General features: G+C 33.2%; 5 protein-coding genes across 9 annotated transcripts; 3 read left to right on the forward strand and 2 right to left on the reverse strand.

The window, feature by feature from the left end:
• The first annotated feature begins 69 nt into the window (after positions 1–69).
• Positions 70–5,654, forward strand: Tmep (Transmembrane endosomal protein). 3 transcript variants are annotated; one of them, XM_074257406.1, is made up of 6 exons: positions 70–718; positions 1,238–1,453; positions 1,537–2,131; positions 2,517–2,758; positions 2,841–2,925; positions 5,521–5,654. In XM_074257406.1, the coding sequence occupies exons 2-6, from the start codon at positions 1,256–1,258 to the stop codon at positions 5,526–5,528; spliced, it is 1,128 nt and encodes a 375-aa protein (XP_074113507.1). In that variant the 5' UTR covers positions 70–718; positions 1,238–1,255; the 3' UTR covers positions 5,529–5,654. The 3 variants fall into 3 exon arrangements, with proteins under 3 accessions (XP_074113507.1, XP_074113505.1, XP_074113506.1); XM_074257404.1 differs by lacking the exon at positions 5,521–5,654 and adding an exon at positions 4,623–5,514; XM_074257405.1 differs by lacking the exon at positions 5,521–5,654 and adding an exon at positions 3,572–4,266.
• Positions 5,655–5,806: 152 nt separating this feature from the next.
• Positions 5,807–9,847, reverse strand: LOC141536699 (uncharacterized). 2 transcript variants are annotated; one of them, XM_074257402.1, is made up of 3 exons: positions 9,437–9,847; positions 9,103–9,189; positions 5,807–9,021 (listed from the first exon to the last, which is right to left on the reverse strand). In XM_074257402.1, exons 1-3 carry the CDS (start codon positions 9,524–9,526, stop codon positions 6,694–6,696), a joined length of 2,505 nt encoding a protein of 834 aa, XP_074113503.1. In that variant the 5' UTR covers positions 9,527–9,847; the 3' UTR covers positions 5,807–6,693. The 2 variants fall into 2 exon arrangements, with proteins under 2 accessions (XP_074113503.1, XP_074113502.1); XM_074257401.1 differs by having other exon boundaries at positions 9,085–9,189.
• Positions 9,848–10,172: 325 nt separating this feature from the next.
• On the forward strand, positions 10,173–12,453 carry L(3)04053 (lethal (3) 04053). Its single transcript, XM_074255901.1, has 6 exons — positions 10,173–10,191; positions 10,379–10,481; positions 10,855–11,723; positions 11,860–11,922; positions 12,001–12,152; positions 12,215–12,453. The coding sequence occupies exons 2-6, from the start codon at positions 10,382–10,384 to the stop codon at positions 12,345–12,347; spliced, it is 1,317 nt and encodes a 438-aa protein (XP_074112002.1). The 5' UTR covers positions 10,173–10,191; positions 10,379–10,381; the 3' UTR covers positions 12,348–12,453.
• A 399-nt stretch (positions 12,454–12,852) lies between these two features.
• Positions 12,853–15,154, reverse strand: Asciz (ASCIZ zinc finger protein). The gene is made up of 3 exons (XM_074255898.1): positions 14,695–15,154; positions 14,303–14,514; positions 12,853–14,169 (listed from the first exon to the last, which is right to left on the reverse strand). Exons 1-3 carry the CDS (start codon positions 14,980–14,982, stop codon positions 13,143–13,145), a joined length of 1,527 nt encoding a protein of 508 aa, XP_074111999.1. The 5' UTR covers positions 14,983–15,154; the 3' UTR covers positions 12,853–13,142.
• A 141-nt stretch (positions 15,155–15,295) lies between these two features.
• Positions 15,296–23,438, forward strand: Fab1 (1-phosphatidylinositol 3-phosphate 5-kinase fab1). Of its 2 annotated transcripts, XM_074255896.1 has the most exons (5): positions 15,296–15,558; positions 15,890–19,476; positions 20,533–21,385; positions 21,826–22,575; positions 22,958–23,436. In XM_074255896.1, exons 1-5 carry the CDS (start codon positions 15,444–15,446, stop codon positions 23,155–23,157), a joined length of 5,505 nt encoding a protein of 1,834 aa, XP_074111997.1. In that variant the 5' UTR covers positions 15,296–15,443; the 3' UTR covers positions 23,158–23,436. The 2 variants fall into 2 exon arrangements, with proteins under 2 accessions (XP_074111997.1, XP_074111998.1); XM_074255897.1 differs by lacking the exon at positions 21,826–22,575 and having other exon boundaries at positions 22,958–23,438.
• Positions 23,439–23,683: the final 245 nt, after the last annotated feature.

Below are 23,683 nucleotides of genomic sequence, written 5' to 3' on the forward strand. Positions count from 1 at the left end.
TCACATATATTTATGAAGTGCAGGTGTAGGTATTATATTTATTATAGTATTATATCGGCAGCAAACAACACCAGCGCAGCTCTTGAATCAGTGAATAGAGGGACGCGTGCGTAAGAGCATGTAAAAAACTAGACGGTAAAAAAGGAGCGACGTAGTTTAGCCCCAGACAGGTGGAAGTTGAAGCGAGAAGGTTGAACACGAGTTTTCCTGGATCTGAACATTCTGAACAGTGGATAAAGTGATTGGATAGCAAATGAAGATAGACCAGAAATACGCAGACATTGTGCTTGCTAGCTGGGTATGTTTCTGTTTCGATAGATTGTGACTAGACAGAGATAGTTGTTTGTACAGACCAGTGACTGGTGAGTGAGTGTGCCATTGAGCAAGATAATATTTAATTAATGTGAGACCCTGTCTACTTTAAAGTGCCATCTTTAGTTTATTCCGCGGTATCACGTTCCATACGTTTATTGAAAATAATCGACGAGGACAAGTCTTCGAAAATGTCGGGAGAAAGCGAGATTCTCTGGTCGAATCGCTAATCCCATTACCAGGATCTACCGTCTAAATATATAAACATATATTGTACCTTGTAACAAGTTATCATCATCAACAACAATAACATCATCTGTATCAATATCAACATCTTGCTTCTACGCAAAAGGTCTCCAGTAGAGTCTTAAGACATCTGGGATTTAAGTCTTCCGGATTTTAACGGGTCAGTAAATTGTTTGTTTATTTTTAATTTAAAAAAAAAAAAAAAATTATACGTGTTCAAGTAATGTATTAGTATTTTAACGTTTTATGGAGTTGCGCTATGTGCGCAACTCTCACATATATTATTATGTATTATTACTGAATTATTATTACTCAGTATTATTATTATTATTATTATTATTATTATTATTATTATTATTATTGTTGTTGTTGTTGTTGTTGTTGTTGTTGTTGTTATTTTTTTATGTTTGCTGTAGTGGTATGTGGATTTCTAGTTACTTGTTATTTTATGAAAAAGTTTATGGTGAAATGTTACCTCAAAAAGTACCTCAAGGTTAACTTGATTAGAGAAAAAGAGCTGGAGTTATGTTGTGATATGCATATTGATTTTTAACTTTTTTTATTTATCACGATTGCTGGAATAATTGTTCACAATAATGATAATAATTGTTATAAAAAAAAAAAAAAAACAGCTGTGAGAAGAAATTATTAAACTTTATATTTGTTATCTTTATTTCAGTTTAGTATTTTAAAAGTGATGATGAGCAACACAACAATGGGTGAGGTTGAGTCTACAGCCTCTTCGGTGGTGTTCAGCTCGACGATTGGGACTATCAGAGAAACCAGCACGATTGTCAATGACATTGAGCCGACTCCAATATTTCTGCAGACCCGAGCCGCTCAGGGAATTTCTGGAGCCTTTGTGTGGCTCGCATTGTTCCTTACTTGCCAACAGGTATTTTTTTTTTTTTTTTTTTTTTTTATTTTAATTAAAATAAATAATTGGATTAATTATTAATACAAATATGGGAATTGTAGATTTATCAGCACCTGAGGTGGTATACAAATCCAACAGAGCAGCGATGGATCGTCCGTATTCTGTTCATCGTCCCGATTTACGCGACTCACTCTTGGATATCTCTGTTGTTCTTCAACAACGAGAGCTACTACGTGTACTTTTTTACAGTCCGTGACTGCTACGAGGCGTTTGTAATTTACAATTTTTTGTCACTGTGCTACGAGTACCTGGGAGGCGAGGGGAACATCATGTCCGAGATACGGGGCAAGCCGATACGCTCGAACTGTCTCTACGGCACTTGGTGTCTCGTCGAAAAAACCTACACCATCGGATTCCTCCGGTTTTGCAAGCAAGCGACCCTGCAGTTCTGCCTGGTCAAGCCCGTCATGGCGTTTGTTATTATAATTCTGCAGTCGCTGGGCCACTACAGAGACGGAGACTGGTCTCCGGACGGCGGATATATCTACATAACTGTTATTTATAATATCAGCGTCTCACTAGCCCTCTACGGACTCTTTTTGTTTTATTTTGCCACTCGGGACTTGCTTACGCCTTTTGAGCCAGTTCTTAAATTTTGCACTATCAAGAGTGTTATCTTCTTGTCATTTTGGCAAGGTAAATTTTTTATTTATTTTATTTATTTATAGTCAATAAAATTATAATGATAAGTATTTAGGTTGCACTCGTTTGAATACCCACATGCATTTTAGATATATATTTTCATATATATATATATATATATATATATATATATATATATATATATATATATATATATATATATATATATATATATATATATATATAATATATATGAAAAATTGATGTGGGTACTCAAATGAAAGCTCTTGATGAGTATAACATCGGGATGAGCTTATATCTTTAAAAACTTCAATATTTAAGAAAGTACAATGCAATTTAACAAAAGCAAAATTTTGCTGCAAGGTTGCAGTTCAAATAAATAAATTTAAATTAATTTTTTTTTTTATTTTAATTAAAGGTGTCTTACTTGCCGTCCTGGAAAAAGCTAATGTAATTTCTCCAGTAATAGACAATTTGGGTCATGCAACTAGCGCTGGTACAGTATCCGCTGGCTACCAAAACTTTTTGATCTGTATAGAAATGCTTTTTGCGGCAATAGCTCTGCGTTACGCTTTTCCGTACCAAGTTTACGCGGCTGGTTGTGTCACCGATTCCCGAGGCCGCAGTGTCACTATGCAAAGTATCAGCAGCAGCTTAAAGGTTTGCTTAAATCAATTAAATAAAATAAGTCCGCTTTATTAGACATTACACATTAATAATAACATTTATTATTTCTCTGAAGGAAACAATGAACCCCAAGGACATTATGACTGACGCCATCCACAATTTCCATCCTCAATACCAGCAGTATACACAGTACAGTTCTGGTATGTCCAAATCAGGTTTATACGAAAGTAATAATTTTATTTAGTGCATCATCAATGTTTATTAATTAATATATATAACAATAACAATTTTTAACAATTGTCTGATGCAAGTTAATCAATAATCATTCAAAATAATGTCATAATAATAATAATATAAATGATGTATATTTATCACAGCATGATACTAATATAGAGCATGTAAAGCGAGTTAATAAAAGCATGTACATTTTTTATTTCATTAATTTTATTTATTGATTTTTATTAATATTAATTATGTTGCATGTGTATGTTTTATTAGTTTGAATTTTCTATAATAATAATAATAATAATAATAATAATAATAATAATAATAATAATAATAATAATAATAATAAAGCCGCTACTTTAAACGCACTCGCATAATACTTGACTTTTAACTTTTGTTTATGATTTATTATTATTTTATTATTTACACACTTATTTTATAAATAAGCAATTTAATTTATGGATAAGGTGGAGGTTTATTTAATCGTGTGGAGTACACTTTTAATAATAATAATAATAATAATAATAATAATAATAATAATAATAATAATACGAATTGAGGAAGTAGCGTCGAGATAAACAACGTCTGACAAGTGCTTTCTTTTTTTGCTATTTTTTTCAGACGTCAATACCAACTTGCCGTACGAAAAGCTGTGAGAATTTCAGAGCCAATCGCATTTTTTAAATTCAACACTGACAATATCAACTTTCAAGAAATTTTATTTATAAAAATTATATTATTAAAATAATAATTCATTTTTTTTTTTTTTTTTTTTTAGGAAATTTTAATTGGCATAACACTGAATAAAATACTCTATTTTTTTTCTCTGGTGGATTTTAGTCTACTGTTTTATACAATAGATTTTTTTTTATTGCGGTCACAGCATTTTTATTAAAAGAAATTTTTTTTTAACTTGATAAATTTTTTAAGATAAAACTAGCAACCTTCATGTGTGCGTAGGAATTTTTGCACTTAATGTTTAACCGTAATACTGTGGTAAAAAATTTTTTTCAACCGCATTTTGTGATAAATTGTAAAATTAAAAATTTTTAAATCTACCAGAGGTAATTTAAATAATTACTTTAATACAAAATAATTTTTACTTGACTCTCTATATTATCAGGGATTACATTTTTTTTTTTTTTTTTTTTTCTTAAATCCTTTTTATAATTTATCAGGTTTGGCGTGATTATCAAAATATTGTACAATAGTATTTAAGCATTTAATCAAGTACTTAATAGATGTGTAATTTTGACAAGATTAATAATTTTTTTTTCAATAAATAGAGATAGATTATTATAATAAAAAAATAATAATTTTGACTTGGTATTAATTGATAAAAATAAGCATGAATAATAAAAATATGCATTAACCGAAAAAATGTGCAATGTGTAAAGAACTAGCGAATTTAAAGATTTAAATAGGAGTAAGTGAATAATTTATATTTATTAAAATGTTATTGCATGAATAAAGTAGCTTTATATATCGCCATTAATTTTGCATGATTATATGATTAATTATATTCCATATATTGTCATATTTTTAAAAGTTACAGTCTGCAACTTGCATTTATTTTTATATCGATAAATTAATTAACATTTATGGTATTTATTATTATTAATACTATTATAAATTCATTAAATGGTGTATGGATAATTTGGTAATAAAATAGGTGGTACTAAGAACCAGAGGGGTATGAGAGTCTCGAGCTTTGACCCAGATGATCCCCAGAATATGCCAGTTCCACCACCGCAGAGACGCAACACTTCTCACCAACGTGTTGCTACTATTTCCCAAAATTATAATGAAAAAACTATGCTGCTAAGTAGCGACGATGAATTCCAGTAGAGATTATTAAATAAATAAATTTTAATTCAATTGTACTGAAAGAAAAAAATTTTTTTTTAATTAAATGAGCAATTTTTTGACAAAAAATTAATTTAAATAAAATTAAAAAAAATTTTTTTTACAATAAATTGTTGAAAAAATTTTTATTTCAGCTAAAAAATAAAATTTTTAACAAATTAATTTATTATTAAAAAAATTGATCATTTTTTCTTTCAAAATAAATTTTTTCTTTCAGTATATTAAAAAAAAAAAATAGTCTAAATTATTTTACTGGCAAAAATATTAATAAAAAAAAATTTAATTTAATAAAATCCGGATGATTTAGGATCAAGTCTGAGGCTAAAGTTTTAGTATTTATGATTATTATTTTTTAATGTTAATCTCTTAATTATGTTACACATTAAAAACATTAATTATTTTATTAGTGTTGATTAATTTAAACAAAACTTAAATAAGCATTTATTGTTGTGCGATTTATATTTAATTACAAATGTTAATATAATATAATTAATTATTATTATTATATACATAAATGTATGACATACGTTAGTTTAATTTTTTTTTTATGTCACATTTGTTTACGTTATTTTTTATAATTACAGTACTTAAATTATAAAAAAAAAAAATTTTTATTATTTTTAGTTGAACTTTAAAAACTATCCAGTGCAATTTATAAAATTTTTTGTAAAGACATTTCAAAAATTATTTTTCATTTTTGTCAGCTGGATAATTTTAATCGCAGTTCGAACGGCAATTCTTCCTTTAATTACAAAACCAAGACTCGAATTGAAAAAGTGAATCTAGCTGGATATATACATGAAGAAATATAACAAAAAAAAAAAAAAAAAAAAGATAACATTATTAAATGTGACGATACAAAAAATTGAATATAAAAAAAAAAAAACCTGATTGTATCGTCGAGTCCAAAAATAACAAAAATAAATATATATTATGTATATACCGTTAACATAGATTATAAATTATAATTATTGATAATAATAATAAAGTTTTAATTTTTTGGAACTGCACCCTGACAGCAATGTAAAAAAATATTCGATATTTTTCAAATCTATTAATAAATTTTGTTCTACTGTGTAAAAAAATGTCTACAAAAATTGGTAAAAAAATTTGGTAATTATTTACAAGTGACACTATTTTAATTTTCATTTGATATATTTTTTTATGTTTTTTTTTTTTTCAAAAAAAAAAAAAAATATTTTAAAAATATCAAATAGAAATTTTATTCAAAAACTTGAGCCAAAATTTTTTCCAACTTTTGAAGACAAAAAAGCTATCAAAATCTTTATTTTTTTCTTCCACGATATTTTTTTTTTTTTAATGTAAAAGACCCAGTTGTTGACACTCGCAATTTTATTTTAATTAAATAAAAAACAAATTAACTCTAATAATAAATTAATAAAAATAATTTTAAAAAAAATTTGTTTTTTGATAACATTTTATTTTTTTAATTAGAATAAAATTGCAAGTGTCCAACAACTAAGCCAGTATTAATAACTGGGTCTTTTACCTTGAATGTTTCGTAAAAACAAGCAGAATAAAAAAAAACTATGAATTTTTTCACCTGGATATGTTTAAAAATAGAGTGGACCCTATTTGTAAATAATTACCAAAATTCCTATGATGGCCTACATTATAATATAAATATAGTAATACACTAAGCCTTTGTTAATAATTTTAAACTCACAAATTAATTATAACATATATATAAACATCAATGAAGCTGTTAAGTCTGTAAGCATCAAAATAAATATTTTTATCTCAATGCCATAAAAATATATATATATAACAATATATAACAATATATATATATATATATATATATATATATATATATATATATATATATATATATATTTAAAAAATAAAACATCTAACTATCTATTAGCAATGTAGGTGCTCCATCCATGCCAGGGAGCCTGATCATCGTCAAAATTTTTGCTCCCATCATCTTGAAATTCTTCCTCCGAAGAACTGCACCTGCGTTTCTTTCCACTCAAATAATCACCTTTATTAACATTAACATTGCTCTCAGAAATTTTATAATCATGTTTGAGCTTCCCGGCCTCCTCCTCAATGTCTTGGAAATGTAGCTCATGGTCCATATACTGAACGACATTGTTTTCTTCGCTGGTGTACTTATTATACTGCTCGTCAACCTGTCGGTCGGCCACGGCATGCAATGAGCTGGTGCTCGGGTCACAATTGTAGTATTGTATAAAAGAACCATTCTCAGAGACAATAACCGGCTCGATGGGCTTGAACCCGATCGATCTCAGCCTTGCCACTCTCATGTCCCTGTCCGACAAAGCAACAAACGCCGAGGAGTTATCATTATCAATATTAATATCATTGCCACTGTAAGACTTTTTCTCCCTTGGAGATTCCTCCTCTTCTTCCTCCTCAGAGTTGCTGTCTTCAAACTCTGATTTAACTTCTTCCATTTCTTCCTCGTCTTCCAGGTCAATCACTTCTATCTTGACAAGAGACTCTTCATTTTTCTTCGACTGAGTCTCCATGTTCACAAAAGTCGTCGCATCTTTCGTAGCTATGCACTGCGTTGACGCGTCAACCATTCGCGGTTTTATTAATTTAGACTCTGTATTAACTATTTTATTATTTCTTCTTTTTAAAATATTATTATTACTATTATTGCAATTATTCCTATCTCTTAAATGACCCTGAACTTGATGTTTCCTCTCAGCTTCCTTGCTTTTAACAATAGTATGCCTTTTGCAGCCTCCAATCTGAGTTTTCTTCGCAGCAGCGATAATCTTTCCCTTCCTGCTGAGCTCAACCCGCGGATAATTAGTGATATAATTCGACAAGTCCTTCCTCTTACTCAAAATAATAGCCGGACACCTGAGCCTCCTGTTCTTCATAGTCCTGGTCTGAATGCACTGTCCGCGCAAATTCGCCCCGAAATTAGCATCAATAGTCAGATTAGCCAGCTCATTTCTCCGCTTCCTAGGCGCTGATTTCTTGCTCTTGCTCCTATTGATCTTCACCTCCTGGCTCTTGGTCGTAGACCTTGTCTCTCTGAAAGCCTGGTTAATTTTACTCTTCACTTTACCCCCTTCCCTGTCTCTAACTTTCCCAACGTTTAAATTTTTACCCACGTCATTCTCCGGCAGCCCAATGATGCTTCCAATCAGCAATTTCCCCGTAGGATTGTATCGCTTTTTAATAATCAAATTCAACATTTGCTCCGGAGTCATAGTTTCTATCTCCACCACGGCTTTCTGAAGATCGACTTTCTTCTCCGAGAGCCCGGAAGATTCCGAGCCCACGGAAGCTCTTGTGCTGGCCCTGGAGTCCATGTTAAACAAATTTTTACACTCTGAAATTTTATCCTCTTGTGCTTTTTTTAATTCCAAGTCCAATTTCTTACCCTCGGTCTTGGTTTTGTTGTAAACTCTGCAGTAAGTCATCGGAGTTTTCTTTACATCTTGCTGCGGGTTAGGCGACGAGTCATACAACTCAGTTCTAATTGAAATATTAGTATTCTGCAATTTGTAAGGCTTGGAAATAAAATTAAGCGAGTTATTAAGCAGCAATGGAGAACCAGTTTCTTTTTCTTTCTCTCCAGGAAGCTCAGCAGGCTTTAATTTAACCTTCTCCACTTCAGACTCGCAAGATTTAAATTTATTAGACTCCTGGGAGCGACAGCCGTACATGTGACACTTGTACAAGCCGCAGGACTTTGGTGGATACTTCTGAGAAGAAGATTGTCTCGTGACAATCCTCGTCTGAGTGACCCACGGCGGAGGCTCTTGATGATTCAACCTTGCCAGCGCGTACTTGTAGTGCCTGGTTGAATCCTTGGCGTTTATCCCGATCCAGCAGGACGCCACGATGTACAAACCGTCGTACCGGTAGCCCGTTTTAGGAGCAAACTCATTCGCCAAATTGTAGCTCCTGATCAGCCTCAGCGGAATGTGGTTGTTGAAATTGGTCAACAGAGGGTCGTTAGGCTTGCTCTGGTTGTATTTACCACCTGTGAAGGTTAGGTATGTCCCCAGGTCCACGTCGTTGGTCGTGTTCACGTGGGACGTGCAAATAGAAGCCACTCCGAATATTCCCTCGTCGATGTCGTTGTCGAAAGATTTATGGACTTTATCTCTCGCGCAGTCCATACGGATTCCCCACCAAGATCCTGAAGGAAATCCTTCAATTACTCCGTATGTTACGTCCTCGCTGCTACCCTGGAGGATAATTAGGTAAATATAATTTTTAATGTATTATTAATTTTTTTAGAGCATACTTACGATGTGAATTTGTCTTACATCACTTGTTTTGCTACTTTGTCTCTTGGACTCGGTGTTTAGTTTTGTGAATAATTTACTCCATTCTTCTTGAGTTTTATTATTAATCTAAAAAATTTAATTTTTATTATTATTAATTATAAATATACTGATGATAATAAAATTAGCCGATGTTAAGTAATTTTTTATTTTTTTCCGACAATTAAATTATAAGTAAAAAAATACTTTCAAAAAATTGACAGGTGTCTTTAAAAAATTTTTTTTATTTCTAATTTAATGATAAAAAAAAATTAATAAACGTCGGCTAACTTTAGTATTATTTAATTAATTGAAAGAAAATAGATTTGTTTATTACCTTGCTTCGTGATCGTAGTTTCCGCAAAATAGCGTCATTATCCTTGAGAGTGTTTGGATAAAAATTAACATTGAGCGCGTTTTTAGCCATTTTTAATCATCGTATACCACTTTAATTATTTTTATATAAATCTCAGCTCACACTTTTTTGTAAACACACAGCACCTAAAAAATCTGTTTTTACACAATTTATTGTAATTGTAAATAAATTAATGGAAGAAAAACATGTACGTATGCACGCTGATGTCTAATGTAAATCTATCTTAATCCTTTAGAAAGTAACTTCATGATCTGTCGCTCATTTGTTTTCAATTATTATATAAATATTTATATATATTTAGCTAATACATTTAAACGTGAAAACAAGAGTGTAATTTGTAAAAAATAATAACAAATAAACTATAAACTTTCATTTAAATGTTATTCACATTTAGTAAATAATAACAATATTTTGTTACGGCTGTATCGCACTGTAATTTTAGTATGGTGCCACCTTGCGGTCAATTTTGAAAATAATTTTTTTAATTTCCAAAAAATAATAATAATTTACAAAAATACTTATAAAAATGGACGTCACAATTGTATTTTAATATTTTGAATTAAATTTTGTGACTTTTTTTTTTTTTTTTTTTTTTTTTTTTATTGAACAAAATTTTATTTCAAAGTTTTAAACTAACGGGATCTCGCTACTCAATTCTATCGACTTTCAATGATCGATATAATTTATTTTATACATCATATTATTATTATATAGAAGTAAGTACTTGTATATTGTATGTTGTATATATACTAAATTTTTTATTAAGATATTTATACCGCTAGACAATTTCAAGTGACTTTTCAATCTAAATTAACCAAGTTTAATTTTTAATTTTTAATTTAAAGTCAGTGCTCAGTGATGTGAAAATAAAAAACTACAAAAGCATTTTATTTTTTATTACAGAGTATGCAAAATAATAAAGGGAGCTTGTCGTCGTCGTCCTCCTCGTCATCGTTAGAAGATTTAGATCAGCCGAGAGTAGAAAGATCTGGTTATCAAAGTCAAGGTATTAAAAATAATTCACCTTTTATTATTAATTGACATTTATTTATTTTATTTTAATAAACAAATTGAAAAAAAAAAAATAATTTTTTGCAATAAATTTGTTTGTTAAAAAACTGTCAAGTGACAGCTGATTTTAATATTATTAAAAAAAATTTTTTTTATCATTAAATTAAAACTAAAAAATATTTTTTTAAATTGCATTTGGAGTTTTTAAAATTTTTTACAAACTAAAATTTTTTTTTATTTTTCTATAATAATTTTTTCAATAAAAAAATTTTTTTAAATGATTAAATATTGGCTAACTTAATGTTCATAAATTAAAAGACATTTTTTAAAATTATTATTTATTAACAGTTTGAAAATTAATTTTTTAGAAGCGATGCCGAAAAAAGAAGAAAATCCATTCAGTTTCAAGCACTTTCTCAAAAAAGATTCTAATTACTCTCACGCTGGAGCGAGACCGAAAGTGTACTCCAGCCGAGTGAATTCTCTGGCAACAAATCCGGTGTCAGCTGACAGCGTAGTGACCGAAACAGACGGTATTTACGCAAGAAACCCCACAGAGCTCCCGGATTTCGTCCAGGACCACCTGGTGATCGAGCAGTGCTACCTGAACCACCAGGACGCGGCTTCAGGAACCCAGATGATCGCTGACATCGACAACCTGCCAGACTTTGCGCTGAACAGCGTCGAGTCTCGGCCATTGCGTCACCGAAATGAGGTGAAGAAGCACGACAGTGTTGGCGACCTGCCATTCGACTTGACTACGGGGAACGACAAGAGAAACCTTGATGGCTACCGCAATCTGAACCACGGCTCTCCGGACAGAGAAACTATCAGGGAGCCGATAAACTTCCCTCTGGACCTGCCCTTTGCAGGACCTTCTTCAGATCAGGGTAATTCTGTCCAGGTTAATTCTAATGAAAGTATCCACTCTCTGGGGGGCGACAATGGGATTCCCAAGTCGCTGCCGGATTTTCTCAATGATGGACCCATCAGGAATCGAGTTCCTCTGCCTGATAATACTGGGAATAATATTGAATCTTCACACCCGCCTTTGCAAATGGAAATTGAGATGCTGAGACATAATCTGGAGATTACTCGCAGGCAGAATGCGGAGAAAAACTGGAGGATCAAGATGCTCGAGGCTGAACTTGCTTCCAGAAGAGCTGTTGATTATGAAGAGACAGCGTATTTGGAAAAAGCTATGGAGCAGGTTGAGGATAATCTGAAACGGAGCACGGTATGAATTTTTTGGTGATATTTAAATTGCCACAATTATTTTTTTTTTTTTTTTTTTTTTTTTTTATAAATAATAAATTAAATATTTTTTTTCTAATTTCTAAAAAATTATAAGTCTTTATTTTTATTATTTTTAGAGGAGAGCTGTCAATGCTGAAAGTGCTGTCACACAATTAAAACAACAAATTAAAGAACTAACGGTTAGTAAAAAAAAAATAACTTAATTTTTTATATTTTACAATTAAGATTTTTTTTTAAATACTATTATTTCTAAACAGGCGGAAATTTCGGTCCTGAGAATAGAAAACAGAGAATTAAAAAATTCCCTGGGAGCTGGCTGTAGTTCCACCTCCAGAGAGGGTGATAAAAAAGTTCTAAAACTGGCTGGTGCTTTAAGAGAAGCTGCTTCATCAGCTGAATCTTATCTCAGGTAAATAATTTTTTTTTTTTTATGTCAATAATAAATATTTTCATTTAAATTCGTAATTCCAGGCAACTGATGTCAGGAGTAGACAATTTAAAAATAATAGCTTCAACCCTGGAGAACTTGGACAGGATAGAGGATCGAACCAAAGACTTACTGCCGGACTTTGACGAAGACAACGCCGCAGGACCGGCATTATAAAAACCCCAGTCGTAATTATCAGTATAAATAGTTTTTTATTTACATAACTATTTGTCTACAACTTTAAATATTCTAAACATTTTATTTATTATACATCAAATATATATATATATATATATATATATATATATATATATATATATATATATATATATATATATATATATATATATATATTATACTTTTGTACATAAATAATATACTTAATTATAATTATAATTATAATTTAGATATATATTTATACAATTAAGTAATAAGATGCGCGTTCTGTGAACGGTTTTGAGTTTTTAGTTATATAAATATATGTACACAGGTAATCAATTCTAGCGTTATATATTATATTACAGAACACATAGTATTTTTAAGAAAAAAAAAAAAAATATATATATATATATATATATATATATATATATATATATATATATATATATATATTGATAAAAATGCTTATTTTGAAATTTAAAGAGCGATAAATTTGTTACTGATATAATAGACAAGACAAAAATAAGTATCAAGATAAATTTAATTTTATTATTTTACCGCGTACATGCTTGTGGTGCTTTTTAGTAATGTATATTAACAAAATTCAATACAAATAAAATAATAAATATTATCTTTTATTTTTATCAGATCTTAGTAATTATCTATATTATTAAGAGAATAAGCAAAATTTTGTAGCCAGTGTGTTTATTTAATAAACCAAAATTTTATTTATTCATGTTAACAAGTCACGGCAGTCACACAGTGACTGCAATGTTGCTAATAAATTAAATAATATTTAAAAAAATAAAATAATTATTGTAACTCATCAAATATATTAAGAAGATCTGTTTGAGTTTCAGTATGACTAGTTTGTGTGCTGAGCCAGGAGCGACAAGCGATAATGGAGGATTTATCGTGACCGGAAGACTCGACATCGAGCTCCTCAGACCAGGCGGTCTGAGTCTGGGTGTCGGAGAGCCCCAGGTCGGGGTGTAAAATATCGTAGCACGTTTGCGTGCACATGTTGCTATATAGAAGACTCTTCATGTCGTCAAACTCCTGAGTCGTCTGGGTCTCGTTATTTGAGCTGCAGGCGTAAGGCCTCGAGTAGTTCGGCTCGGGGTCGAAAATAGAGTCCAGGTACGGGCGATCAGTCTGAGTCTCAATGCTGCTGAACTTGTCGCTGATTTCTTCCGTCAGCATCGGGTCTGACCTAGAGATCCTCGTGGCGGAGAACAGCGAGTTCTTGGAGTTCAGCTGGTTGATGCTGTCCTCTTGGTAGAACGGCAGGATGTTTGTCTGGGTAACGTTGTCGTATAAATCATCAATTATATTCTTCTCTACTTTCGACTCCGGACTTCTTACTGGCCATAATTCCTGTATTCCATCCAGCGGCAGGGAGTCGGAGAATAAATCACTGCTAAATGTGCTATCATTATTATTATTATTATTATTATTATTATTATTATTATTATTATTATTATTAAATTGTAACTCCTTCTTAGGAAGATTTTGCTTTTTATTAATGCTTAATTTTTTGAGCTCTTTGACATTTCCAACAGAAGTTTGAGTCTCTACAGTTTTCCTACTTCGTTTTTCCTTGAGCAAACAATTAGTCTGTGTCTGTCGAGACTCACGGCGTTTGTTAGACTTTGAAGGGGTTATAATTCGTCTGACTTTCTTCAAATCATCAGTCTGAATTGCCATGTCTCTAGTGTCTTTTATTACTTTTGATTCCTGGACTCTGTGATTACTTTCTTGATATGGACGAATAAATACTGGCAACTTTTTCTGTACTTTACAGATTTGTACCACTGGAAGATTCTTTGTGGAAGCTCTCCTGCAATAAATTTATTTATTTATTTAAATTCCAATAAATACTAAATAAAAAATGATTAAATGTCAACTGATTTAAAATAGTGTAATTTTTAATCCAATATACTTTAAAAAAAAATTAAAATTAAAAAACAAACCTGAGCAAATTTTTATACTTCTCATCAAAAGAATGTGATTGTCTTTTAGCATGAGTCAAAAGTGCCTCGTAAGTAGAAAAATTTTTAAAACAATTGCAGATAAACTCCAGACCGCAAACTCTGACGTGCGCGACTTTAGCAGCTTCTGTTGAAAAACTTTTATCACACTGCGTACACGAGAATGTTTTAGCAGCATGAACTTTCAGGTAATGCTAAAAAAAAATATCCAATAATTAAATAAAAAAAAAAAAAATTTATTTGATAATTTTTTTATCAAATAAATTATATAAAAAAAAATTGACAGAAATTAAAAAAAAATTTTTTTGTTAAATAAAATTAAAAGTTAGTAAAGTGACTGCTAACTTTAATTGAATATCATTAAAATTGCTTACCTGTTTTAAGTACTTCATCGTTGTAAAGTATCGTTGAGAAGTTGGAGAATAAATACAAGATACCTCAGGACAGTGATACTTGATAGACTCCTTGGCTATTTTGTCCAAATTTTTACGCTGGTGTACTTTTAAGTCATGAAGACGAAATCGGGACTCGTTCTGAAAAACGAGCCCACACTGGTTGCACCTCACATTATTTATAATTACACTCAATTCTTCAGCTGACGGGCAGACTATTTTTACGAAGTTCAGGATATTTGTATCGACTTTGACGTTTACGGTATCCATTTTACGAGCCGGTTCTTTTATTTTGATTTAGATCGGCAACATATATAGATATATATGTCTAGAGTCGTCGTCAGGAAGTTGAGAGTTATTTGTTATTGCTGGACAAATGTTGGATACTAATACAAAAATAAATGTGTGTGTGTGTGTGTGTGTGTGTGTGTGTGTGTGTGTGTGTGTGTGTGTGTGTGTGTGTGTGCAAGTGAAAATAAATTCTAAGCCATGTGTGATGTCAACTACTTAACTAACTACACTGTAGCCTTCACTTTATGTACACAATAACGCCAGAACGGGCGCCATGTTTAAGTCCTGCGCGCTGGTCTTCTGCGCAGTCAGCTGATCCAAGCTGATTATTGTTATCTTCACAGCAAGCTGTCATTTATATAGAAAATTTTATTTATTATATTTATTAATTTTGAAATATGTCGAGATTTTATTATTTATGTGTTTAAATTATTTAAAAAATGAATAAAAACATTAACTCACCCACTAAGCTGACTGAATTCGCTCCGTTAAGTCCACAAGAGAAGCAACCAGTTGTAGCCTCGCTAATTGAAAAATTTTTTAGTTTTACAAGAAGTAAGTTTTTAAAAAATATTTTTATTTTTTATTAAATTGTAAAAAATTGAGTGATTATTTTTTAATTTAATATTTATCTGTCACATCATATTTTTTTAATATTAATAAAATACTTCTAAAAATTAAATGACAGTAGAAAATTCTTTTAGAATTTTTTAACAATGAAATTATTGTGAAAAAAATTTATTTAAAAAATTCCACATGTGAAAATTAAAAAAAAATTATTCGAAATTTTTTTCACTGTTGATATGTTATGGAAATTAAAAAAATTGACAGTTGTCAATTTCTATGTCATAAAATTGACCAGAATATTAATATAAAATAACCTTAGATGTTCCAGACAACCCAGAACCCGGAGCATCAGTATCCGCAGAAATATCACCGAGCGTTGACGACCAAAGTTCATCTGGCGACTCAGGATCCTGGCGGGTTGACAGCTCGGAGAAGACCCCAGAAGACAGCAGCTCGAGCAGCATGGCCTTCAACTTGGACGCATCGGAAGGCCGAAGCTTGCCGAACGTCCTCAAGAGGATCAGCAACATAGTCGCTTTAAAGAGTAACAATTTAAAATCCTACAAGGACTCTCACCTGCGGAGCTACTGGATGCCTGACAAGAAAGCCAAGCAGTGCTACGAGTGCTGCGAGAGGTTCACGACCTTCCGCAGGAGACACCACTGCAGAGTTTGCGGGCAGATATTTTGCTCCAAGTGTTGCTCTGACGAGATTCCCGGGAAAATAATGGGCTGCACCGGGGATCTCAGAGTCTGCACCTATTGCTGCAAGGTAGTCTTGTCCTACCTGCAGTCCTCGGACATGAAGAGCGTGCTTTCCGCGGATTTAAAAGCCCTGCAAGAAGATCTAGAGGTAAAATACGGCGGAGACACTCTTTCTGTCGCAGAAGTTCAGTCTAACATGGAAGACGAGACACGAGTCTGCCGAAAAACCAGCGTGGGGTACATGGAAGAGAAGTACGCGATTGGAACTCACTCCGGAGACTACCTGACCTCGCATGAGCTTTCTATAGTCCTAAAAAACTCAGCTTCGTTGAGAATCATCTGCGAGGAATTATTTAGATCCAACAAATCAATTCCTTTGCAGACTCACCGGGTCAGGTTGAAGAATTTCTACAGCTGCTTCACCGGGAACGAGCTGGTGAACTGGATGATCTCCCAGAACAAAGCAGCGACCCGGGTCCAAGGAGTCGCCATCGGCCAGGCTCTGTTCCAAGCGAACTACATCGAATCCCTGCAGTCAGACACTGAATTCACCGACTCTGCGGCGATCTTTCGTCCCACCAACAACCTATCCGATGATAATCTGCTCACCAAGACCTCCTGCGACAGCCACGAGCCCGCGTGGGTCAAAAACATCCCCCAGCACGATTCCACAGGCACTGATTCCGAGAGCGAGACCAAGCAGACTGAAATAACCCGCATGCCTTCTTCCGGGTCCAGTTTCTACCTAGACCTCGACGTTGGAGCTTCTACAGTCACGCTAAAACGTCCAACTTCTTCGGATAATTTTTTTACAGACGCTGGAGATTCAGAACAACACCAGCAGATTTCAAAGACTCATCAGTGCAACACTGGAGCTGATGAAATGATCAGCGACGAGAATCTAGTCCAGGAGGTTAAAGTGAGGAACTGCTGGCACAAGCCTAACGTACTCAGGAACTCCTACGGAGAAATGAGCGCGTATAATTCTTTAAGTTTGGCCTTCAAGCAGCATGAAGATTACTTAGTTAAGCAGCTGCTGAATAATCAAGGCCTGGCTTCCAGCTGGGCTGAAGTTATTATTCCCCTGGCTCATAAAGTGGTTGACCAGGTTAGACCCAACCAGAACCACGACGCCGAGGACATGGATATCCGCCAGTATGTCCAGATAAAAAAGTCCCCCGGTGGAGCCAGAGATGACTGTGAGATTCTCTCTGGAGTCTTCTGTAGCAAAAATGTCGCGCATAGAGGAATGAACGCGATGATCGCGCACCCGAAGATTCTTTTGCTGCAGTGCGGTCTGATGTACCAGCGAGTGGAAGGAAAGCTGCTGAGTCTGGAACCGGTGATGCTCCAGGAGAAAGAGTACCTGGGTCATACAGTCGCCAGGATCATGGCTTTAAAGCCGGATATTGTGATGGTCCATCGGTCGGTAGCTAGACTGGCTCAAGATAGGTTCAGAGAGTGTGGGGTCACCTTGGTGCTCAATGTCAAGCCCAGTGTATTAGAGAGAGTTGCCAGGTGCACTGGAGCTACTATTGTCAATACCATTGACGCGCATTTGACGACTCATGTTAAATTGGGAACCTGTCAGAAGTTTTATCTCAGGAATTTTCCGAGAGATAATAATTCTATCAAAACTCTGATGTACTTTGAAGGATGCGCTAATGCTCATTTAGGCTCGGGCATTCACTTGAGAGGCGGCTCGCTGGTAGAGCTGAAGAAGGTCAAGGCTGTTATGGCGACTATGATCTTCGCTGTATACTCATGGAGGCTGGAAAATTCCTTTCTGATGGACGAATTTGCCAAGCCGCCGTCGCCGAAGGATTATTTTTTAAATGAAAGCTTGCGCAGAGACTCTTTGAAAAATTCTGAAGAGGAAGAAACTGATGGAAAAATTAGTGTTAAAAAAATAGAGAGTGTTGACAATGATAAGAAGGGTAAAGATAAAATTTGTGAAGAAAAACGCACCCATGGAGAATTTGTCAGCGATTTGAGCGATCCACTGCATCAATATTTAAACGAGCAAGATGACGTTGTTCTTCCGAGCAATTCAAGCCTGAGTTTGAGCGTAGCAGACCTTCCGCTGCTGAATAAATTCAAGAAATCTTTAGACGGAACTATTTTGAGCTTCTCGCCGTATTTGAAATTTTCTATTCCTTATTTGGAAACTGAGTCAGGGAGGAATTGTGTTTTACGTAAGTTTTTTCCAAAAGATATTTATTATTCTTCTCAATTAATGGATTTGTTGGAAGGTATAAAAGTTGGGAATAATATTCCCCAGCAGACGCAAAGCAAGCTTGAATTTAAGCCTCGGCACCCTTTTACGTTGGCAAGACTGACTGCGGGGATAGAATCCAGGGAAGTCCAGGCTCTAGTTGCAGACTTTCGCGCCAGAGGGAGCAGATTAAATCCCACGAATAATGTACTGCTGCCAACTGTTAAGACAGAGGCGCAGGAAGTGCCAACTGCCAAGTGGCCCGACTGCCTGGACCCGGTGAGCCATCAGAGGTTGGCGGTGCTGTTCTGCAGCTTTTCTCACAACGCTGATAATGTTCCCAAGTTCTGCGTGAATCCCTGGGTGGTGAACATGGATCTTTATGGCAGGAATGACATTGCCTTGGGTCGCTTTTTGGAGAGATACTGCCTCACCTCGGAGTACAAGTGCCCCGCAGCTGGGTGCAGACTCCAGATTGTCCAGCATGCAAGGAGATTCGCTCATGATAGCAGCTGCATTCATGTCACTTTGAAGAAGATGGCCGCGGATCCCTTCGACCAGGAAAACAGCCGGGACATCTTTATGTGGAGCAAGTGTGTCAAGTGCAAAAATGTCTCTCCAGTCGTTCCTATGTCTTCGGACACCTGGTCCCTGTCCTATGCAAAGTATCTGGAGTTGAGGTTCTACTGCAGCGCTTACACTAATCGTAGCTCTGAAACCTGCTCCCACTCGCTCCATCATGATTACAATCAGTATTTTTCTAGAGGAAATATGCTGGCTATTTTTAAATACACGACTATTTCTCTTTGGGAAATTTCACTACCTCCTCCGGTTATTCATATTATTTATGACGCTAAGCAGCACGCTAATGTTATTGAAGAGATGAAGAATATTGCCCTTAAGGGTGATGAGGTTTTTTCTAATATTAAAGACAAGTTGATGACTTTGCAGTTGGAACCTGATAGTTTGAATGCTGCAAAGCAACAGGTAATTTATATTATTTATTATTATTTTAAAAATGCTCTATCTCTAGATACACAATTAAGAAATAACCTTGTATCTTGTAAACTATTGAAATTTTTAAAGATATAAGTTCAACCCGAGATTACGCTCATCGAGACCTTTCATTTGAATAGCCACATGCATTTTTATATATTTTTTATATATATATATATATATATATATATATATATATATATATATATATATATATATATATATATATATATATATATATATATATATATGTCGGAGGAAGAGTGGTTCGGGCATCGTTAGGGTCCTTTGGATCATTATCAGCCATCTTTATTTATTTTTACAATAATCAAATATAATAAAGACTTTCATTTAAAATATAACGTACACTAACTCGTACAAATAATAAATTTAATTACAAATATTCTACTGCGATTGATATAACAGTTAAAGACGTTTTGGGAATAAGACCGAGAACGAATCCGGGGTCAGCAGGATGTATGCGATCCTTACTTGATCAATGCTCAACGAGAACTACTCTCCCAAGTACCCTAAGTACTTATTCACTCAAAAATTATTTCGACAGCCCTCATTGTCTGTCGATATTTCTAACTATAATATACTTTTTACTTCTATCCTGTGACCTCGGCTACGTTTGGTGACCATTGTCACTCTGGACTTAAGCCCATCGTTATAACCATAAAAAATATAACTAGCTTAAATCATAAATAATATCTAAATATTCTATGCTTTACGATTTTGCTTAAAATTAACAGACAAACTAAAATATTGGGAATTTCCAATCTCTGGGAAAACCCAGCTCGATATTATCTCCGACATATATATATATATATATATATAAATATATGAAAAATTGATGTGGATACTCAAATGAAAGGTCTTGACGAGTGTAACATCAGAATAGGTTTAGATATTTATAAATGTCAATAGTTAAGAAAGTACAGTACACTTTAAAAATAGTCATTGTATAATTAAGCAAAATTTTATTTTTTAATCGGTTAAAAAATTTTTTATTAAATAAATAATTATTTTTTTTTTTTTTTTAAGGTAGCAAAAGAGCAACAGTATTTTAAAAATAAAATCGAAGAGGTCCAATTAAAATTAACATCTCCAACTTTAGAGAACACAAAGCTAGAAGGCAAGAGTTCAGAGAAACAAGTTCAGACTTTCATGTTCCGAATCGAGGATGGACTGGTGATTCTCAAAAGACTCATCTCCGAGGCAGTGTCTAATTGGAATGACAGAATTTACGACATAACTTCAAAGAAGAAAGACGCAAGGCCTCGTAAATTCACGGACAGGTCGCAAACTGCCGGCAGTATCAACGGGATCGTGGACACTGACGGCTATATAACAGAAGACACCGCATCAGAGTCGCTGATCGAAGACCTGAGCCCGATGTCTGCGGACTACAACGCGATCGAAGCAATCTCTGCGATGCCCAACAGCGGCCAGAGTGATCAGTACCTCGCGGATATGCTCGAAAGCTCGGACAATGAGCTCCAGGAGCACGAGGTGGTCGTTGTCAAGGACTCGTCAAAGTCCCACCATCGTTCCTACTCGGACGTGCTTCCTGTGACTTGTGAGGACATTCCAGACCGCAAGAAGAAGAAAAAGACTATCTTGTCGCAGCTTTTGCCCTCAGTTACCATCACCACGCCGATCAGCAATCCTCTGAGTGCTTTGGAGCATCACTTGCTTCCTCTGGGCTCCGTTGTCCCTGTCGTTGTCTACGAATCCGAGCCCTCCTCTATTATTGCTTATGCTTTGGACTCTCATGATTATAAGCATGCCCTACAGGAAATTATTCGGACCACCAAAGTTGGAGAACAGAGCTCCAGTCCTTTAATTAAGCGCAAACTTGATAGTAAAGATAATTCTATTGAATCTGGACAGTCAGGTGAGAATTTTTTTTTTTTTTTTTTTTTTTTATTACTTAAAAAAATTTTTGGAATTTAATATATTTTTAAGATTATTATTATTATTTTTTTATAACATTAATAATTATTTAATAAATAAAATTTTGCTTTGTTAAATTGCACTGTGCTTTCTTAACTATTGACGTTTTTTTAGATATAAGCTCGTCCCGATGTTACACTCATCAAGACCTTTCATTTGAATACCCACATGCATTTTTCATATATTTTTCATATATACATCATATATTTAATATATAAAATATATAAAAAATTGATGTGGGTACTCAAATAAAAGCTCTCGATGAGTGTAATGCCGGGATGAGTTTAGATCTTTAAAAATGTCAATGGTTCATAAAATACAAGGTCATTTCTAAATTATTATTTTTAATTATAATATTAATAATTACAATAATTATTTCAGAAAATAATTTACAAACTGCAATAGCTGAAAATGAAGAAGAAAATAAAACAATAAAACAACACAATTACATCGAAGTCCAATTTGCAGACAGCACAACAAATTTCTACTGTCGAATATATTTTGCAGCTCAATTTGCAGCTTTAAGAGACAACGTGTTACCTTGCGGTGAGGATGGTTTCACCAGGAGTCTGTGTAGAAGCGTCCAGTGGGCTGCCAGAGGTGGAAAAAGTGGAAGCACTTTTTCTAAAAGCCGCGACGACCGATTCATCCTCAAAGAACTTTCGCGAGTTGAGATGCAAATATTCCTGGACTTTGCGCCGAATTATTTTGCATACATGGAGAAATGTCAGCAGACCAAGCAGCCGACGCTCTTAGGAAAAATAGTCGGAGTGTATCGCGTGTCTTTCAAGAACAATACTACTAACGCTGCTCTGAGGACCAGTGTCTTGGTGATGGAGAATTTGTTCTATTCAAGGACTATCACTGACAAGTATGACTTGAAAGGTTCTGTCAGGAACAGGCTGGTCAATCTTGAGGAAGCTGACCAAGAAGGCGAGCTAGTTTTGCTGGATGAAAATTTATTAAATATGAGCTGTGATTCTCCGTTGTATATTAGACCACATTCTAAGTCCGTTTTGAACAAAGCTATTGAACAGGATACTAAATTTTTGGCTGATAATTCTGTGATGGATTATTCACTGCTAGTAGGTCTTGAACCAGAGTCTAATCAATTGGTTTTGGGAATTATTGGTAAGTAAATTTTTAATTTTATGATTAAAAGTATAATTAAGAAATTATCTTGTGAAATACTGATATTTTTAAAGATACAAGCTCATCCCGATGTTACTCTCATCAAGAGCTTTCATTTGAGTACCCACATCAATTTTTCATATATTTTATATATATATATATATATATATATATGAAAAATATATCAAAAATACATGTGGGTACTCAAATGAAAGCTCTTGATGAGTGTAATGCAAGGGTAACCTTATATCTTTACAAACGTCAATATTTAAGAAAGTACAGTGGAATTTAACAAAAGTCATTATTTAATAAAACAAAATTTAGTTCACAAGTCACGGCAGTCAGGTAGTTATTATTAATATTATTATTATTGTTGTTTTAGATTACATAAGAACATTTACTTGGGACAAGAAGCTAGAAACTATGGTAAAAAAATCAGGAATACTGGGTGGCCAAGGCAAACTACCGACAATAGTCTCTCCAGAAGAGTATCGAGCAAGATTTATAGCTGCAATGCACAGATATTTCTTACCTGTGCCCGACCGATGGACCGGGCTAGGTCGCGGTGTTGAGACACCTTGAATTTATTTATTAATTCACCTAAAAGAGAATTATAAATAACAACTTGCAGTATAAGTGTACATAAACTGAGTATTAAATCTAAATACTCATTTTTGTTACGTCAATGTGATTTTTACAGTATGTTTATATATTTGTGTACATAAAATTAAAATATTTTAATTTTTTAGAAAGTTTTGGTAAATTGAATTGTAAATGTACTTTTAGTTTTTTTTTTTTTTTATTATTTTTTAGATATATTTTAAAGTCAAGTAATTTTTTTATTTTTATTTAAAATAAAAATAAAAAAAAATTTTTTATCAAATAATTTAAAATAAAAATTACTGAAAATATATTTACTACTTATCAATAAACTAATTAAACAAAAATCTATTTTAAATATAAAAATTATTTATAATAAAATGAATAAGTAATATTAAAATTAGAAAGCATCATAATTTACGATTTATTTGGACAATAACATTTTTTTTTTTTCCCATAATTATATACATATTCAATATTTAAAATAATCGTAAAATAAACAACGCAA

This window comes from Cotesia typhae, unplaced genomic scaffold (genome assembly GCF_013202065.1).
Source record: "Cotesia typhae breed Kobodo isofemale line unplaced genomic scaffold, CoteBio_Ctyphae scaffold_152, whole genome shotgun sequence".
In the NCBI taxonomy this organism is placed as follows: domain Eukaryota; kingdom Metazoa; phylum Arthropoda; class Insecta; order Hymenoptera; family Braconidae; genus Cotesia; species Cotesia typhae.

Excerpts from the sequence above, each read along its gene's own strand:
- Tmep (XM_074257404.1), top strand. The coding sequence starts at position 1,256 with ATGATGAGCAACACAACAATGGGTGAGGTTGAGTCTACAGCCTCTTCG. Across the intron at positions 1,454-1,536 it reads TGTTCCTTACTTGCCAACAG|ATTTATCAGCACCTGAGGTG; the intron begins GTATTTTTTTTT and ends TGGGAATTGTAG. Across the intron at positions 2,132-2,516 it reads CTTCTTGTCATTTTGGCAAG|GTGTCTTACTTGCCGTCCTG; the intron begins GTAAATTTTTTA and ends TTTTAATTAAAG.
- LOC141536699 (XM_074257401.1), bottom strand. The coding sequence starts at position 9,526 with ATGGCTAAAAACGCGCTCAATGTTAATTTTTATCCAAACACTCTCAAG. Across the intron at positions 9,190-9,436 it reads AACTACGATCACGAAGCAAG|ATTAATAATAAAACTCAAGA; the intron begins GTAATAAACAAA and ends TAAATTTTTTAG. Across the intron at positions 9,022-9,084 it reads ATGTAAGACAAATTCACATC|GGTAGCAGCGAGGACGTAAC; the intron begins GTAAGTATGCTC and ends ATTATCCTCCAG.
- Asciz (XM_074255898.1), bottom strand. The coding sequence starts at position 14,982 with ATGGATACCGTAAACGTCAAAGTCGATACAAATATCCTGAACTTCGTA. Across the intron at positions 14,515-14,694 it reads CGATGAAGTACTTAAAACAG|CATTACCTGAAAGTTCATGC; the intron begins GTAAGCAATTTT and ends ATTTTTTTTTAG. Across the intron at positions 14,170-14,302 it reads AAGTATAAAAATTTGCTCAG|GAGAGCTTCCACAAAGAATC; the intron begins GTTTGTTTTTTA and ends AATTTATTGCAG.
- Fab1 (XM_074255896.1), top strand. The coding sequence starts at position 15,444 with ATGAATAAAAACATTAACTCACCCACTAAGCTGACTGAATTCGCTCCG. Across the intron at positions 21,386-21,825 it reads TATTGAATCTGGACAGTCAG|AAAATAATTTACAAACTGCA; the intron begins GTGAGAATTTTT and ends TAATTATTTCAG. Across the intron at positions 22,576-22,957 it reads ATTGGTTTTGGGAATTATTG|ATTACATAAGAACATTTACT; the intron begins GTAAGTAAATTT and ends TTGTTGTTTTAG.